This window comes from Apis florea, unplaced genomic scaffold (genome assembly GCF_048593485.1).
Source record: "Apis florea isolate Af1SG1 unplaced genomic scaffold, ASM4859348v1 contig_3203_pilon, whole genome shotgun sequence".
Taxonomy (NCBI): Eukaryota; Metazoa; Arthropoda; class Insecta; order Hymenoptera; family Apidae; genus Apis; species Apis florea.
In genome coordinates, this window is record NW_028256723.1 from 6,324,572 (window position 1) to 6,342,157 (window position 17,586).

At 27.4% G+C, this 17,586-nt stretch overlaps 3 protein-coding genes across 5 annotated transcripts; 2 read left to right on the forward strand and 1 right to left on the reverse strand.

Moving 5' to 3' along the window:
- Positions 1-697: 697 nt before the first annotated feature.
- Positions 698-8,490, forward strand: LOC100866847 (endochitinase). Of its 3 annotated transcripts, XM_086911314.1 has the most exons (11): positions 826-1,002; positions 1,072-1,231; positions 5,249-5,311; positions 5,422-5,763; positions 6,378-6,600; positions 6,712-6,835; positions 6,946-7,143; positions 7,257-7,338; positions 7,401-7,612; positions 7,754-7,981; positions 8,078-8,490. In XM_086911314.1, the coding sequence occupies exons 3-11, from the start codon at positions 5,257-5,259 to the stop codon at positions 8,201-8,203; spliced, it is 1,590 nt and encodes a 529-aa protein (XP_086767440.1). In that variant the 5' UTR covers positions 826-1,002; positions 1,072-1,231; positions 5,249-5,256; the 3' UTR covers positions 8,204-8,490. The 3 variants fall into 3 exon arrangements, with proteins under 3 accessions (XP_086767441.1, XP_086767440.1, XP_086767442.1); XM_086911315.1 differs by lacking the exon at positions 1,072-1,231 and having other exon boundaries at positions 698-1,002; XM_086911316.1 differs by lacking the exons at positions 826-1,002; positions 1,072-1,231 and adding an exon at positions 4,647-4,873.
- Positions 8,491-8,878: 388 nt separating this feature from the next.
- On the forward strand, positions 8,879-13,091 carry LOC100866569 (uncharacterized). The gene is made up of 11 exons (XM_003693785.3): positions 8,879-9,155; positions 9,505-9,686; positions 9,763-9,998; positions 10,111-10,285; positions 10,364-10,587; positions 10,668-10,819; positions 10,914-11,050; positions 11,142-11,318; positions 11,392-11,576; positions 11,654-11,754; positions 11,840-13,091. Exons 1-11 carry the CDS (start codon positions 9,029-9,031, stop codon positions 12,007-12,009), a joined length of 1,866 nt encoding a protein of 621 aa, XP_003693833.3. The 5' UTR covers positions 8,879-9,028; the 3' UTR covers positions 12,010-13,091.
- On the reverse strand, positions 13,060-16,645 carry Pak3 (p21 (RAC1) activated kinase 3). Its single transcript, XM_003693801.4, has one exon. It carries the CDS (start codon positions 16,477-16,479, stop codon positions 14,968-14,970), a length of 1,512 nt encoding a protein of 503 aa, XP_003693849.1. The 5' UTR covers positions 16,480-16,645; the 3' UTR covers positions 13,060-14,967.
- Between the last annotated feature and the right edge of the window lie 941 nt (positions 16,646-17,586).

Below are 17,586 nucleotides of genomic sequence, written 5' to 3' on the forward strand. Positions count from 1 at the left end.
ACCCCCATTGGCCCTATGGTACCTGAGAAACCAGCGTAGGATTGCTTTCTGCGGTTGCCACCGCGCCATTAGGGTAGTTTGAGCGAAATAAACTATTGTAAAAGGAAACTACTGTGGAAACAGGAACTGTTATTGTTACACGAATAAAGTAAAATCCATATTACATGAGTTTGGATTGTTCATTCATCTTGTTCCTGACTATTTGACTAAATTGCTTTTTAAATTTTATTTCAAGCAATTTCTCGATTCTTTATGGTAATAATTTTTTTGGATGGAATTAATACACATTTGATTTGAAGGTCGTGATGAAAAAGATGTCTACATTTTTTACAGAAACATTTTGCAAAATGCAGATTTTTATTAATAAATCTCAGATAAAGTTTCCACTTTCAAATAACCTTGTTAAAATAATTCCCAGAGTTGAAGACTTAATACCAACATCTATAGGAAAGGAAAAAAATGAAATTTCTTTTTAATTTTGTTAAAAGTAAGAAGAAATTCTCTTGCACAAAGTAAGTAACATTTGTAGTACAAAAAAGACTTATATAATCTTTCTTCTTCTTGATAATTAAAAAAAAACATCCATATGACAAAAGAACTTTCGTTAAACGATTGATAATAATCATCAATTCTTTTCAATTTTTTAATTCAAATATATATTAAAATATTTTCAATAAAATGTGATCTTGGGCGAAGCAAAAGTTGATAAAATTGAAATGAAAAAAGGAACAAAGGAAGAAAGGGTAGATTGAAAACAAAGGGATCTGTATACGAATAGAAAAAGAAAAAAAAGAAAAAAGAAAAGGCAAGAAAAGGCGACGAAGAGATCTGAGGCATCAGCGGTGACGGATCGTGATCGCCCCTCTCGTTGTTGACGACAGAGGGTCGACGAACCAACCAATCGTGCCAGGCCTTGCACCTGAATTCTAATGAGGTCCATCTGGGTATATATGAGAGCTTAACCTCGGCCGAGGCAACGATTTTTCTGAGTTACTCGCGAAGGTGAGTTCTCTACTCTCTTTGCTTTCCTCTCAACGTTCGTTTCTCTGAAATCCAGTTCCTCTTCTTTAGAATCGCTTCTTCTCGACTCTTCTCGTCCCATCCTCGATTATTATCGACAATGCATCGTGATTTTCATTTCGTTTTAATCCTCGTGTTCTCTTGGTGACTTGCTCCCCTTCAGTGACTTGTATCTTCTATTGAAAATTTATTTTGACATTCCCAGCTCGAGGTAAGTGACTCGAATTTATTAAAAGTAAGATCATTAAATATTTCAATCAATCGTTGAATAATGTTTGTTTTAGCTAACTCTCTTTTGAGTTTAAGTCAATTCTTGCTTAATTATTGACAACACGATTTGCTCGTTCCTTTTTTGCTGACTTGCTTCCTCAATGATTTATTCTATCTTCTGCTGAAAATTTATTTTGAAATTCAGAATTCGAGTTGTCTTGAATTCATTATTAAAGAATGCGATATTAGGTATTTTAATTGATCGTTTGTTCGTTTCTATCTCGTTTCACTTTTCTCTCGTTTTATTTGACGCTCTTTTTTAAAATCGTATTCGTAAATAATGATTAATACTTTATTATTATTTATTATTGTAATTAAAATCGTTATTTCGACAATTATTGTATGTGTTTTTGTAATAATATTGACAAACATGATAAAAGAATTGTAGGACACGATATATGAATGAAAAGTTGATTGGAAGAATGAAAACAATTTTCAGAAAAATCTTCTCATAATCTAAAAATTAAAACAAGAAATGTTTTACGATAAAAATTCTATTTTTCCATTATTCCAAAGTCGCGAGGAAGTAAACATATTTGAAATTTTATTTTTCTTCTCTACTCGATCGAAACATCGAACAATTTATTTTTCAAGGGCAAATCAAATATTCACACGTTGTACAGAAAAACTATAGAAAAAAATTGGCAATTTCTATCGCCAAATTTTATCTTAGATCGTCAAAACGATATTTATACAAAATAGGGATAAAATTTTGTTTCATTCGTATCACATTTCGTTTTTCAATCGACATTCCTTCATTTTATTATCTCTTTTATCGACTTGCAATTCAAAAATAATTCCTAGATGGAATTCGAAAGATTTAAGGAATTAAGATTTTAAAGACTCTAAAATTAATTATCTTCTCATCGGACAAAATGACGATTGATTTATTAGTTACAAATCTACTATGATCTCAATAAAATTGAAAGAGTCATATATTAAATTTAATTGCTATAAAGTTTGCTGAAGTTGCTAAAAATAAGTAGTAAAAATAAATGATAAAACAATAATTGTATTGTTAATAAAAACGAAATATTGAATGAGATACAAGTTAAAATCAAATTTTTGATTCTTTGAATGTTTTTTTTTTTATTATTATCTGTAAACAAATTTTAAATATTCAATTAATATTTCTTCATATATGCACATACGAATACTTACTATTGAAATTATATTTGAAATTATTTATAAAAATTTATTTATTTATTCCTTCTTATTTTATGTAAAAATATGACTGTTTTTAAGTGATATTGTAGATACATGTTTATATAGATTGGAATTAAATAAATAGTTGGATAGATAAAATACATGTTAGATAAAGAAGCATTAATTGATTAATTTATATCGATTGATATCGAAAGTCAAATCAAACGATTATCGAATTTTTATTATTTTTAATTTTTTTTATTTTTTAATTTATTTATTTTATTAACTTTATTTTTTTGTCTGCCTTAACATTAATCGAATTGCAGCAAATTGCATCATGTATCGAGTCGAGGATCTAACACAGATAGCCACGTCCCTGTTTGCTTATAGAGCAGGAAGAACCTCGAAAGCGTGTGTAGAACCAACGAAGAATATCGAAAGCGAACTGTCCGATTCATTTCTTGAATATTGATTCGAGATTGTGTATGAATGAATTAACTAATGCATAAAGGCAACATTAGAAAATTAAAAACATTAGATTATAGATTATAGATCAAACTATTTTAGATCAAATTCGCACAAAATGCCCAAAATATTTAAAAAAAAAAAAAAAAACAATTTACACAATTTTCAAATCTCCTCTTCGAAACTGTTGCAAGAAACTATTGTAATATAAACGCAATTCGAGACACGAAAAGGAAAAGATTAGAAGGATCGACGAAACGTTTAAACGTTTTAAAAGTTAAAGTTATCATCCCGCTGGAAATAGAGATCCTCCCGAGAGGTCCCTGAGAGGGCGTGTTTGTATTCGCGATGCAGCTCGATAGTAGACGAGGGATCCGATGCAGCCAGCATTTTAATTCGCAACAACGAAAAAGCCGTGGTCTTCCCACTGTCTTCCTTTATTCTCGCAGCCTGGATCATTATCTGCCTCTTTTATTTCGCGCGAAACTTCTAAAAGACTCAAGGACGGGTCTTTGATCCTTCGCCTTTGTTTCCCGTTTATCCTGTAATTCTCTTCCTGCCTCATTTCGGATCGATTGTCGTTCCGTGACTGGCGCCTCTATCGGAGACAATGAGCTGGAATCCTCAGTCGATACGAACGGAAGGAAAAAATGGATTTTTATCGTCGGAAAAATTCTCTTCTTTTATTCTTTTGATTCTTTCTTTCCTCGTTAATAATCGTTTTCTTCCCTCTCGAAATATTATGTATATTTCAGAAATAGATCTCGAAGAGAATCGAATTGGGAAGAAAATAATTTATTTGAAAAATTTCGTTTCGATATTTTCGTGCACACATTGTACTTGCTCGTAACTCGCATCACGGTCGAAATATTTTACGAAATATTTTCACATTGGAAATCAAATCAATTCTCGATCGGAACAATTAAATAATTATTTAAAAAAGAAAAACAAAATACGCGTGAAGATATCATCTTCTAAGAAGGAAATACAAGTTCGATATAAATGTATCCTGTTACCAACAAGAGGTGTTCGCGTTTTATTTTTGCGAGAAAATGGATCCAAATCGATCGAAAATTTTATATTGAAATTTGGCCTCCCCGCAACGAGAGCGTTTCGTTTTATGAGAGTAATTTGATTTCGCGTCGATTTTTTATCGGGCTGGGACTCGCACAAAAAAATATATATATACGTATACAACTTTTATCGGAGCTGGATTGTTGCGTGTATCGAATTCTCGTGTGCTCGAGAACTCCCGTTGCAAAGGTGCTTGAACTTTTAATATTCTATGCCGCTTCTTTGGACACAAACTCGTTTTCGTTTCGAGACGAGCAAAATGTCGGTTCGACTCGATATAAATATGAAACGATAATGTAATGTATATGATATTATAAAATAATGGTAGCAAGTATGCAAGAAATTTCGAAAGAATAGAATTTTCTATTTGCGCATACAAAGCTACGTATTGTTTTAAAATTTGTTTAAAATTAAAATATTATAAATATGAATTATAAATCATACAATTTTTTTTCGTAATTTTAGTATAAATATCTGTATATTTATATTTTATTCTCAATATTGGAAAATATTATTCGTAAATTAGACGATGAAAAAGGAAAATAAAAAAATGTGAACGTAAAAATATTGAAATTCTGTTTTCTGTTTTGTTGTACAGAAAAAAAAAAAAAGATAAAAAGAGAAGTAATAAGCTAGCGGAACGAATGAAATCGAATTTGGCGAACTACACGTGACTTATTCAATTTCCAAATGAGATTTCTCTCTCTTCGCGGCGTCCAAGATCAAGATCGAGGAAACGATCGATCGATTGGACACGGTTAATTTGTTCGTGGCGTTCGTGCGGAAACGAGATTATTCGAATGATAAAATTTACGGAGATATCGTGATATTTGCTTTACTTAAAAACAAACTTAGATCGCTCCTATTCGAGGAATAGACGATACGTTTCGACCATTCGGTAAATCATTCCTCTTTCAAATACATTCTCTCAAGTGACTCGATATTCGATTGAAACAGATACGTTTTTAATCATCATCGATCAGATCGCTGTCAAAATTTCTTCTCGAATATTTTAATATTGGCTTTATTTTAAAAATTAATCGAATTTTTTTCGATAACGTGTCGCTAAAAGAATTATTCAATTTACACATATTCTGTATAAATTATATTTATAACCGTTTATCATCGATTTTGTCAATTTGAAAAGGCATCATTGAATATACTATTGAAATTGAATATTCAGAATTTGTATAAGAAGTCATCGTAATTGAAAATTTTTTTTAAAAAAAATTACAAATATAAATTACTAATTATATCTAAATTTTGTGTACAGCTTTCAAAATGACATCGGGAAAATGTCTTCTTTTGGCGCTTCCCCTGTTTCTCGTTTACACAGGTAATTTCTTACGATGCATTAATAAAAACACTCGAAACACGGTTTCTAACGGTTCGTTCGACCCTTGTGAAACAGGATTTTATTACGATATTAATTATTTTTTCGAAAAGTTTCAGCAAGCCAGCCTGCCAGGATAACGTGTTACTTCAGCAACTGGGCGATTTATCGAAAGGGCGTCGGCAGTTACGGTGTGGACGATATACCTGGTGACTTGTGCACCCACGTCATTTATTCGTTCATCGGTGTGAGCAACGTGACCTGGGAAGTGCTCATCTTGGATCCAGACTTGGACGTTGACAAGGGCAATTTTTTGGCCTTCAACAATCTCAGATCTAAATACCCTCATTTGAAGACCTCTGTGGCCGTCGGTGGTTGGGGAGAGGGCGGCAAAAAGTACAGTGCCCTGGTCAGCGTGAAAGCAAGACGCGATAGTTTCATCAAGAGTGTAGTTGGTGAGCGAAAATTTAAAAATCAATAATTTCAATGTCAGATATACTCTTGTTGCTCTCAAGGTAATGTAGGATTGGTTAAACATTTTCTTTTTTTTTTTTAAAAAAAACTTATATCGTTACGTCGTTTATTAGGAGGTCTAATTTTTGTGAGCGAATTTAAAAATCAATAATTTCAATGTCAGATATACCTGTGTTGCTCTCAAGGTAATATAGGATTGGTTAAACATTTTCTTTTTTTTTTTAAAAAAAAAACTTATATCGTTGCGTCGTTTATTGGGAAGTCTAATTTTCGTGAGCGAATTTAAAAATCAATAATTTCAATGTCAGATATACCCGTGTTGCTCTCAAGATAATGTAGGATTGGGATTAAACATTTTCCTTTTTTTTTTTTTTAAAAAACTTATATCGTTGCGTCGTTTATTGGGAAGTCTAATTTTCGTGAGCGAATTTAAAAATCAATAATTTCAATGTCAGATATATCCGTGTTGCTCTCAAGATAATGTAGGATTGGGATTAAACATTTTCCTTTTTTTTTTTTTAAAAAACTTATATCGTTGCGTCGTTTATTACGAGGCCTAAATTTCGTGTTATTGTTATTATTTTTCTGTCTTCAGAATTTATGCACAAATACGGTTTCGATGGTTTCGACCTCGATTGGGAATATCCTGGAGCCAGTGACAGAGGTGGCAGGTTTTCCGACAAGGACAATTTCTTCTACTTCATTGAAGAAATAAGACGCGCTTTCGACAGGGAAAAGAAAGGATGGGAACTGACAATCGCAGTGCCAATGGCGAAATTCCGTTTGGACGAAGGATATCACGTACCAGAAATATGCCAGTAAGTTAAGAGTTAAAAAGTATGAATTACCGAAGAAAAATCGAGATTCTAGCTTCAATTTTCAATCAATGTTTCGAATTATGATAAAGTATATAAAATTATTTTTCGCAGAAATATGGATGCCGTACACGTAATGGCTTACGATCTTCGAGGTAACTGGGCTGGATTCGCCGATGTGCATAGTCCACTTTATCGTCGTCCCCACGACCAATGGGCATACGAAAAATTGAACGTGGTACGAATTTAGAATTTGTAATAAATTTCTCCTCGAATTACATGCGTTTTATCTGTCGAATTTTTTATTTTTTTGCTCATAATATTCAACATTTTTTTTTTTCTCGTTAGCACGATGGTCTTCTACTTTGGGAAGAGAAAGGTTGTCCTGCTAAAAAATTGGTCGTTGGAATTCCATTGTATGGACGTACATTTACTCTCAGTCAGAGTAACACCAATTACGAGCCTGGTACCTATATCAATAAAGAGGCTGGTGGTGGGGAACCTGGAGAATATACTCAAGCTAAAGGATTTCTTGCTTATTACGAAGTATCTAGAATCAATCATAATGTCAAATATTCTCTGTCGTTTTATAATGTTAATTTTTTAACGTTCGTTTTTCTCAAAAAAAAAAAAAATAATAAAGAGATGTCTATTTTTAGATCTGTACCAGATTGCAAGCACCAGGTAGTAACTGGACTCAAAAATTCGACAATATTGGCAAAGTTCCATATATGTATCAAGGTATGAATATACGCGCAGTAAATAATTTTGAGGAAAAATTTAAATTAATTAAATAATTATAGGAACGCAATGGGTCGGTTATGAAAACGTAGAAAGTGTGAAATATAAGATCGATTTTATCAAGGAATCTCGGTACGCGGGAGCTATGGTTTGGGCTATTGATATGGACGATTTTCAAGGACTTTGTGGTGACCGCAATCCTTTAATGAATGTCATTCATGAAGGATTAGAAGGATATAACGTGCCAGAAAAAGATTTTCATACTACCCCTACGGTAAAAAATTATGCTTTTATTAAAATAAAACAAATTCTAGCTTAATATATATTAAATTATGTATTTATATAAATAATCATCGATATATATATGCTTTTGATAAATATTATATCAAATATTATTTTTGTTTGATTTTGTTAGCCTGAATGGGCAAGACCACCAAGCACTACAGATAACGTTCAAATTATTCAATCTACTCGGCCATCTTACAAACCTACAGAGCCGTCTACTCAAAAACCAGAAATAATTTTATCTACTTCTACAGAAGAAGATAAATCTGAATCTATTCCACCGATAGACAATGGAGAAATAGATAAAATCGATTGTGAAAATAACGATAAATTCATTCCGTCTAAAAATTGCAACTCTGTAAATAATCATTCTTCAACATTTTTATTATATTAATTTATTTACTTATTAAAAAAATTTTTAATGGTATATATATAAATATAATTTTTGTTGCAGTATTATGAATGTGTTCACGGAAGGGCAGTAAAATTCACTTGTCCAAACAAATTGATTTGGAATACGAAGAATAATGTATGTGATTGGCCACAAAATGCTGATCGAGAAGAATGCAAAACTCAATAAAATTTTTGTAAAATCTTATAAGAATTTCATCGATTCTTATAAAAAAAAAAAAAGGATTGAAAAATTTCATTGCGATATATTTATGAGATAATGATCGTTACATATCAATGAATAAACTGTGATTAATTAATTACTTTATTCATTCATTTACTATAATCTTATATTTTAAGATTTAAAGATTAAAAATAAGACTTTAATAATGAAAATTCAATAAACGTTATATTATTCATAGAAATTGTTTATATAAAAATATGTTTATAAAATAAAAAGTATTATGATTTGTTAAATTTTTTATAATAAATAGTTATAAGTCAAAATAATTATCTAAGAAAAAGTTATCAATCTATATTATTTAGTTTTAAAGCTATAATTTAAATAAATTTCATATTGTTTATTAAAAGATTTTAGTAAATGGCTAAATATTTAATATATTTTGATAGTAATAATTTTATTATATGCTGTAATTATATAATCAATGTATATATTTATACGATGATTACATATATATATATATATATATGTAGTAGTATATTGTTACTTGCAATACATCAATAGACCTGAAATTTAAATTTTTAATTTTTATAATATAATATGGAAAAAAATGTAAAATTTTATCATAATAAATGTAATTAAATAAATAATTATATACTTAATAAATAATTAATTATTTAGTAATAGTTAATGCGACGTCATTAAAAAATGTATTGAGTAGAAGACTTTACCCTATAACGGATTTATCTGATAAATAGATTCTCATTGTGAAGGTCGAAAGTGATCTAATATATATATAATCTATACTGAAAACTCAATTACTTCACATCAAATATGGCGCAAATGATGATACCTAGGATTGGACTCTTATCCATTAAAAATAATAGTCGTGTAGTACCTCGAATTTTCGTGCCGTTAAAATATCAACGATTATGTTTCCATACAAGTTGGGTTTTCGATGGTATGCAATTTATTCAGAAATATATTAATAATACCATTATACATGATTGAGGTTAACATACATTCATATATTCAAATGATATTTATTTGAAATAATATTGATTAACTTATACATAAATTATAACGTCTAAGATATTGAAGAAAAATATTTTTGTTATTTTTCATTCATTATAACTTGTTATAATTGTTTGTTATAATGTATTTGCATGTATTATTTAATTTGATTATGCAATCAAGTTTCATACTAATATTAAAATTATATGAAACTTATATATATAATAATATTAAAATTATATAATTTTTATTCAATATACAATCTTGCAATAGTATAATTTTTCATTTATTTTCAGTCCAAGGCAAGAGTATCTTAATGCCTTCTTTGTCACCTACTATGGAAAAGGGTACCATTGTGAAATGGTTCAAAAAGGAAGGTGACAAGATTGAAGCAGGAGATGCGGTTGCTGATATTCAAACTGACAAAGCAGTTGTTACTTTGGAATTAGAAGATGAGAGTATTCTTGCAAAAATCATTGTAAGATTTTAAAGTTAAACTCTATATTATATTTAACAATTATTTTCAAAAATAAATTTAATATAATACTTTCTAGGTAGGAGAAGGAATTCAAGATATCAAAGTAGGAACATTAATAGCACTTACAGTTGATGTCGATGAAGATTGGAAATCTGTGGAAATGCCAGAGAATGTTTCAGTTGCATCACCTGTAACTGCATCTTCAACTACTGGTCCTCCATCATCACCAACATCTTCTCCATCATCACCAATATCTTCTCCTTCATCACCACCATCTCCTCCAAGTACACCAGTTCAAACACCTCCTGGACAGTATGTATTTATTAAAGTAATAAATATATTATTTTTATTCTTTCATTCATAAAGAAAACTATTAAAAATTTAAACATTAGATTATATTAATATAATATTCTATTATTTTCAGAACAAATATTGGTATGCCAGCGCTCTCACCAACAATGACTTCAGGTACGATAGTAAAATGGCTTAAAAAAGAAGGAGAAACAATAGAACCTGGGGATGCAGTGGCTGAAATTCAAACAGACAAAGCTGTCATGACTTTTGAAATTGAGGATGAAAGCATACTTGCAAAAATACTTGTATATAATTGTTATTAAACATTCAATATGTTCTGTTGAAAAATTGTAATATCCACTTAAAGACTTATCATGAAACAGGTTCCTGAAGGAAGTGAAGCGGAAATAGGAGAATTAATTGCCATTACAGTAGAAAAAGGAATGGATTGGAAAAATGTTGTAATTCCAACAATAACAAAACCTACTGCTGCTCCTGGAGTTGCTCCTGTAGCTGTTCCAACTACTCCTCCTGTAGCTGTTCCAACTGCTCCTCCTGTAGGTGTTCCAGCTCCTTCTGTTGTTACTCCACCTGCACCAAGTGGACAGTATGCATAGAAATATTTTTAACTTTGAATTATGATATATGTTTTCTATTATTATGTATAATTGTTTTTTTTTTCTTCAGAGTATATGGTCTTGCAGTAAGACGATTATTGGAGGAATATGGATTAAAAGCAGAAGAAATTAAAGGTACTGGCCGGCCTAATCGATTACTAAAAAGTGATGTTTTAAGTTATATTCAAGCAAAAAATATAAAAAAAGTTGCACCAAAAACAGGTATGTAAAAACAAATAATAAAAATATGAAAATAATATTTATTATATATAGATATATGTTATGTATATTGAAATTTATATTTCTATTTAAATAGCACCTCCCCCTAAAGATCAAAAGCAACCTGATATTTTTGTAAAGAAACATGTACCCAGTGGTGTTCCCTCCTCCTATCAAGATATTCCAGTTTCTAATATACGCAGTATCATTGCTAAAAGACTTGGAGAATCAAAAGTAATTATAAACTATTTTTATATATTAATATATGCAATATTTCTTGTACTTTTTCTGCATAATAGAAAATAAATTTTTAATAAATTTTTAGAGAATTATCCCGCATTCTTATGCAACTATCGATATTAAAATTGATAAAATAAATGAAATTCGTAAGGAACTCAAAGCCGATGGTATTAACATTTCGATAAACGATTTCATTACAAAAGCAACTGCACACGCATTAGTTGAATGTCCATTTATAAATACATTATATAAAAATGATCAAGTTAGTATGTACTTTGATATAATTATTGAAATTTACTAAATATAATAAATTTCATAAATATTATTTTTAATAGATAATTCAAATGCCAAGAGTTGATATTTCTATCGCAGTTGCTATTGAATCAGGACTTATTACGCCAATTGTTTTTGATGCTACAGCTAAAAGTCTACTGGATATTTCGAAAAATATAAAAGAATTAGCCCAAAAAGCTAAAGCTGGTCAATTAAAACCGGAAGAATTCCAAGGAGGAACATTCACGTAAATAAATGAATTTATGAATGAAACATAGAGATATAAATTATATTTTATATATATTTCTAATATTTTTTTTTTAGAATATCCAATTTAGGAATGTTTGGTATTAAGCAATTCAGGGCCATTATAAATCTTCCGCAAACAGCAATACTAGCAGTTGGAAGTGGTCAAGAAGAACTAAGTAAAAAGCATTTAAAAAGCATTTAGAAATATAATATTATAAAGATAATATTATAAAATATTAATGTATTATATATATTTTGTAGATGCTGCATTACAAAAAGTAACAAAAATGTCAACATCCTTATCGTACGATAGACGAGCAATTGATGAAGATCAAGCAGCCGACTTTTTGGCTGTTTTAAAAGCTATGTTGGAAGACCCATCTTTTCTTATTGCAGGAAGATTACGAGCACTAAGGTACGCACAGGACTGACCTTTAATTAAAAAACATTAATTCTGAGAAACTTACTGACATAATAATTTAGGTTTCAATTAAAATTATAGTTTTCTTTGTTATACTAATTTTCTAAAAATAGATCTGAAGAATTCATAATTTCGTTAAAAATAAATTATAAATAATAAGTTTAAATTTTAAACCATTTATAAATTCATAGCTTTTATTATGCTTTAAAAATTATACACATAAAATTTCATGTATGAAATATTTAAAAAATAATTTTAAATATTTTAAAGTTTCAAATCATAATCAAAAAAAAAATTTTATTTATCTGCCTAGATACTGCCAGTTTTAGATTAATAATTAAAAATATTTTAGTGGAAATGTGAAAAACATTAAGGTTAAAGTAATAAATTAATTTTATCAATTTTATTATATTATTAATAAAACCATTTTTATAAACAATTACACATACCAAATATAAATAATTATATAAATTTGTTTTTTTACTTAATGTATTTTACACTTCCATCAAATTTTTTATTTGATAAAAACTTTTAAATATATATATATATATATATATATATACACACACACACACATATATATATATATTTTAAAAACTTTTGAATAGCATATCTATAAAATATACAAAAATAATAAATTAATATATATAAAATAATAAAAAATTTAATATTTAATAAGGTATAAGTTGATCTTCCTATATCAAAATTAATAAATAATATAAATTTATATGAATTTATTTCAATTAATTATAGATATAATATATGTAATTTATTTTCTTGTAAATGGATAACTTATATCTGATTTACTATTTATATACATAATTTAATAAAATAATCACACTGATGTAACTTTTTTCATGTAATAATAGTAGATAATAAAAATTATATTATTTTATATATATATTATAAAATTTTGTATAAAATAATGTAAATATATATAAATAAATATTCAAAATTAGATAAAATAATATTCAAATATTAAAAGCATGTATAATTAAAAACTTCAGTGTGATTTAAGAATTTTGGGGATTTTAGTAAAATGTACAAAATCATTGCTATATCTTGTAAATAAAGTATTTATTGTTAAAACCATATAATGTGTTTTTTCATATACATTTGAAAATAATACATACATATTTAACAAAATTTAGTATTTTTTGTTCTTATCAATAGATTGTTATATTTAACTTTTTTTTATATCTGTTCTATTATCACTGATAAATGTATTTGTAAGGCAATTGGTAGAGAACCATATGTATTGATTTGATAAGGCACAAATGTTACAGCTATAGAATTCTTTTTTAACAAATTGTTCAATTCTTAATATATAGATATATATGTAATAATTAAAATCAAATATATTTTACATTTAATTATTAAATGATTAAAATAACTGAATTATCAATTTTATACATTGAATTATATTATAATTTTATGTAAATATTTATTATTTTAATTTGAAATTAAATTCAATATCATTCATACAAATTATAAGTAATTTAGTTAAAACAAAAAATAAAAATGATATGGTGATATTTAATACAGAAATACAATAATAACAGGATTCAGTTTTCATTATCACAGTCGTGATATTACTGCTCAGATCTTAAACTAAGTTAATTATAGATAATATTTAATTGTAATACAAATTCAAATATTTTTTATAAAAGATATAAATACAATATTATATACATAATTCATAGTACTTATTTAAAAGAATAGTACTTGTTAAAATTTGGCATATGAATAGCATTAAATTTTAAAATACAAAAAATTTCTTAAAAAGTTGCATATTATAAAATTTGGTAAAGTCTTATAAAACTAATTGAGACTGCTAATGCTTTTAAAAAATGCATTTTATAATGTGTGATATATCACATCACTTATAATACTTAGTTATTAATACATGTGCTTATAACATTGAATCATAAGGTACAACTTCTCACTACTAATAATAAAACATTCCTCCAAAATAAGGAATATAGAATTTTTTATAAAAAAGTGGTCTTCCTTATGCAATTAAATTATGATTGAACAAATATTAAATAATTTAATTTAATACTTAAATATAAATTATTTGATTTAAAAATGTATGGCATAACTTACTTTTCTAAATTATAATTTTGAATAGAAAAAATATGCAATTCAAAAGATATAATAAAATGTGATGCATACTTATAACATCAATTAGCAAAATTGTTAAATCAAAATTATAAATTTAATTTGTACTATGACTAAATTGGAATTATTACTTTAAAAAGTGTTTTGATAATACAAAATAAGTTGCAGTTATACCCCTGATAGATATTATGTGCACATATTTTGCAGCACATACTTGTAACATTTTCAGTTCTCAAACAAACTAAGTACATTATTTTGGTAAAAATGAACCTTTAAAATAAATGAACAAATTATACCTTATTATATAGTAAATGCAAATAATTTTAAAGTAAAGTCATAATCTAATATGAAACACTAAATATATTTTTAATACAATGATTCTGACTTGTATTTTCTCTATATTTATTTTATTCTAAAGATTGATAGAATCTTATATTTTTTTTTATAGAAATAAACATATAAAAAGAAGATGAATATTGCACATAAAAATGAATAATGCACATTATTAATAACAGATATTAATTTTTCCAAAAATTCAAAGTAATAGAAATTAATCTATTGTTTATATTATATTATGAAATTATTATATAAATGAATAATTTTTTAAAAATTATCTTATAGTAATTTCTTTATTACTATATCATGATTTCTACTAAATTAATTCTATTAAAAATTTAATAACATTGTTATAAATATAATAGATAGTCACATATAAAATAGATTAATTACTATATTGTATATATTTAAATTATGTGCAATATGTAGAATACTTATTGCATTGTATAAGTAATCAATGCAATATTATACTCATATAAAAATAGGTTTTGAGTTCTATTTAAAAAATTATCTAATGGAACACTTTATGAAGAATTCTTTGTGCAGTTCTTATTAATGGTATCAGACTTGTTAATTCTGCACAATTTTCTAAAAATGGATGGGATAATAACTCATCTGCAGTTGCCCTGTCATCAACTTCAACTGCCAAACATTTTTCTAAGAAATTTTGAAATGTTGGACTTAATGTGTCCCATCTGGGTATAGAAGGTTTACCAATGGCAGCAATTAAATATAAAGCTCTTAAAGGTGTTTCTTTCATATAAGGTGGTTCACCTTCTATCATTTCAATAGCCATAATACCTAAAGACCATATATCTACTTTTTTACCATATTGTTTTCTTGTTACTACTTCTGGTGCCATCCAATATGGAGTACCAACCATAGTTTGACGTTTTTCATCACCATCAATATTAGCACAAAAACCAAAGTCTGTAACTTTCACAGCACCATTCATTCCAAGAAGTACATTATCTGATTTGATATCTCTATGAATAATTCCTCTTGTATGTAAAAAACTAATTGCTTTTAAAACTTCTCTACAAACTGCTGCAATTTGTACTTCTTTCATTACAGTTTCAGTAACAACATCTGTAAGTGGTCCTCCTTCTAATAATTCCATAATAACCCAGAGATGCTCATTTAAAAGATATGCATCCAAAAAATTCACCAAATTTGGATGTTGAAATTCCTTAAGAACTTTGATTTCAGTCAATATTAGTTCTTTCTTTGGCTGTTTTGATAAATCTATGTCTTTTATAGCAACTTTTTGATTAGTCTGTATATCAGTAGCTATAAATACAGTACCTGAAGCACCAGCCCCAACCTCTTTAGTTTTTTCAAAACGAAGATTTGGATCTCCATTATGACAAATAGCCCGAAGTTCTTCAAAAATCTCTTCATCATTAAGTTTTATTGTAGAACATTCTATTTTCTTTCGTAAAATGGGGCTCTCTTCTGTTTTATTTTGTTCATTTTCAATTTCAAGTGGATGATCATCTTCAATTTGATATGTACTTAAATCTTCAAGAATTTCAGTAATAGTTTTTTCAATTCTTTCAGGACACATTCGTGGTGTAGGTTTCGGAATCTTGTTAACTTTTGGTGGAAGTTCTGGTAACTCTTGCACTTGACTATCTGTTGAACTTGCAGTGCTCGATTCATCTGAATCTTCAGATTGACATTTTTTTGATAAAATTTTATCAATTTCCTGAGATTCTTCTTCAATTAAATCTTCTGTAACGAAAGGTTTGAATACTTTTTCTTCTGGTTTCCGTTTTATCGAATAATTGTAAAATTTGATTGCTTGCAAAGCTGCAGCAGGATGTTCATCTTGCTCTGATTTTGATATCTGTGTATTGAGTAGACGAATCCAAGATTCAGGAAGACCTTCCAATTGTCCTGTTTCGGCATTTTTACTCACATGAAATTTATGAGAAACATTGGTAGGACGACCAATCTCAGCGACTGTATCAATTGTACCGGTTTTCTTTCTTGAAAATAACTTTGATATATTAAGACTCATTTTAGCGCGGAATTTCGCGCTTTTACCGCGTTCTCTTTTACGACGTATTGCGATTTTTTCAAAGAAGATAAAATTAGAAGAACAAACGGCCACTTTTAAATCGTGATTCTCATCATAACATGACTCTACTGTCTATTACTATCGACAAGATATCAAAGTATGATGAAAGGCGTGTTAGTATGACGTATATCATTCAGTAAATGGCGGTATAATTCAAAATAGAAATAATTTAAACAAAAATAATATTCAATTAAAGATCCCACTCTAATATAATTAAGTGAAATTGTTAAATATAAAATTATTTATAAGAAATTTAATATATATTTTGATATATAATATACAAATTAATATATATCTATATAAATTAAAGTAAATGAATTATTCTCTTTTGAATACATTCTAACCTCATGTATCTGTGAATATAGAAATACTAGACAATATTTTTAATTAAATAATAGAAAAAAATTTAAATCAGATGAACAAATATATAATTATATATTATAATTATAATATATATAATTATAATTGAAATATATGAGAAATTTAAATATTCTTATTAAAATAATAATATGTAAACTATTTACTTTGAAAACAAAATATGTACTGCAATGCTAGTAAGTTGGCAATCAAATATTCAGAAAAATAATATAATGGTTGAGGCAAGATGGAATACTTATGTATTTCATGAATATTACAAGCAACTTGAAGAAGACGCTATTATTAAAGCATATAATGTTATAACTCAAATAACATTTGAATATATATCATTTAATTAATTAGGTATGTAAATACTTGTATTAAATGTAATGGATAATATTTTAAATATAATACATATAAAAGATTTTTAAATTTCCCTATTGTAATTTTAATTATAATACAATTTTTGTTGATTATTTCCTCTTTCATTATCTTTGTATGTGAAAATTTATTATTATCATAAAGAATAAAAAATTTTGATAAAATTCATTATATTAACAATAAAGAAATAGAAGCGTTTATACTATAATATAATAAATTTTTATTTATCATGTGTGACATAATATATGGAATTTGTAATAAAAATTATAATTTTAGTAACAATTCGATCTTTCACTATGAAATTATTTA

Bases quoted from the DNA above. Each gene is read 5' to 3' on its own strand.
- Pak3 (XM_003693801.4), bottom strand. From the start codon at position 16,479: ATGAGTCTTAATATATCAAAGTTATTTTCAAGAAAGAAAACCGGTACA.
- LOC100866847 (XM_086911315.1), top strand. From the start codon at position 5,257: ATGACATCGGGAAAATGTCTTCTTTTGGCGCTTCCCCTGTTTCTCGTT. The intron at 6,601-6,711 runs GTAAGTTAAGAG...TATTTTTCGCAG, and splicing joins CACGTACCAGAAATATGCCA to AAATATGGATGCCGTACACG. The intron at 7,144-7,256 runs GTATCTAGAATC...GTCTATTTTTAG, and splicing joins GATTTCTTGCTTATTACGAA to ATCTGTACCAGATTGCAAGC.
- LOC100866569 (XM_003693785.3), top strand. From the start codon at position 9,029: ATGGCGCAAATGATGATACCTAGGATTGGACTCTTATCCATTAAAAAT. The intron at 9,156-9,504 runs GTATGCAATTTA...ATTTATTTTCAG, and splicing joins TACAAGTTGGGTTTTCGATG to TCCAAGGCAAGAGTATCTTA. The intron at 10,820-10,913 runs GTATGTAAAAAC...CTATTTAAATAG, and splicing joins AAAAGTTGCACCAAAAACAG to CACCTCCCCCTAAAGATCAA.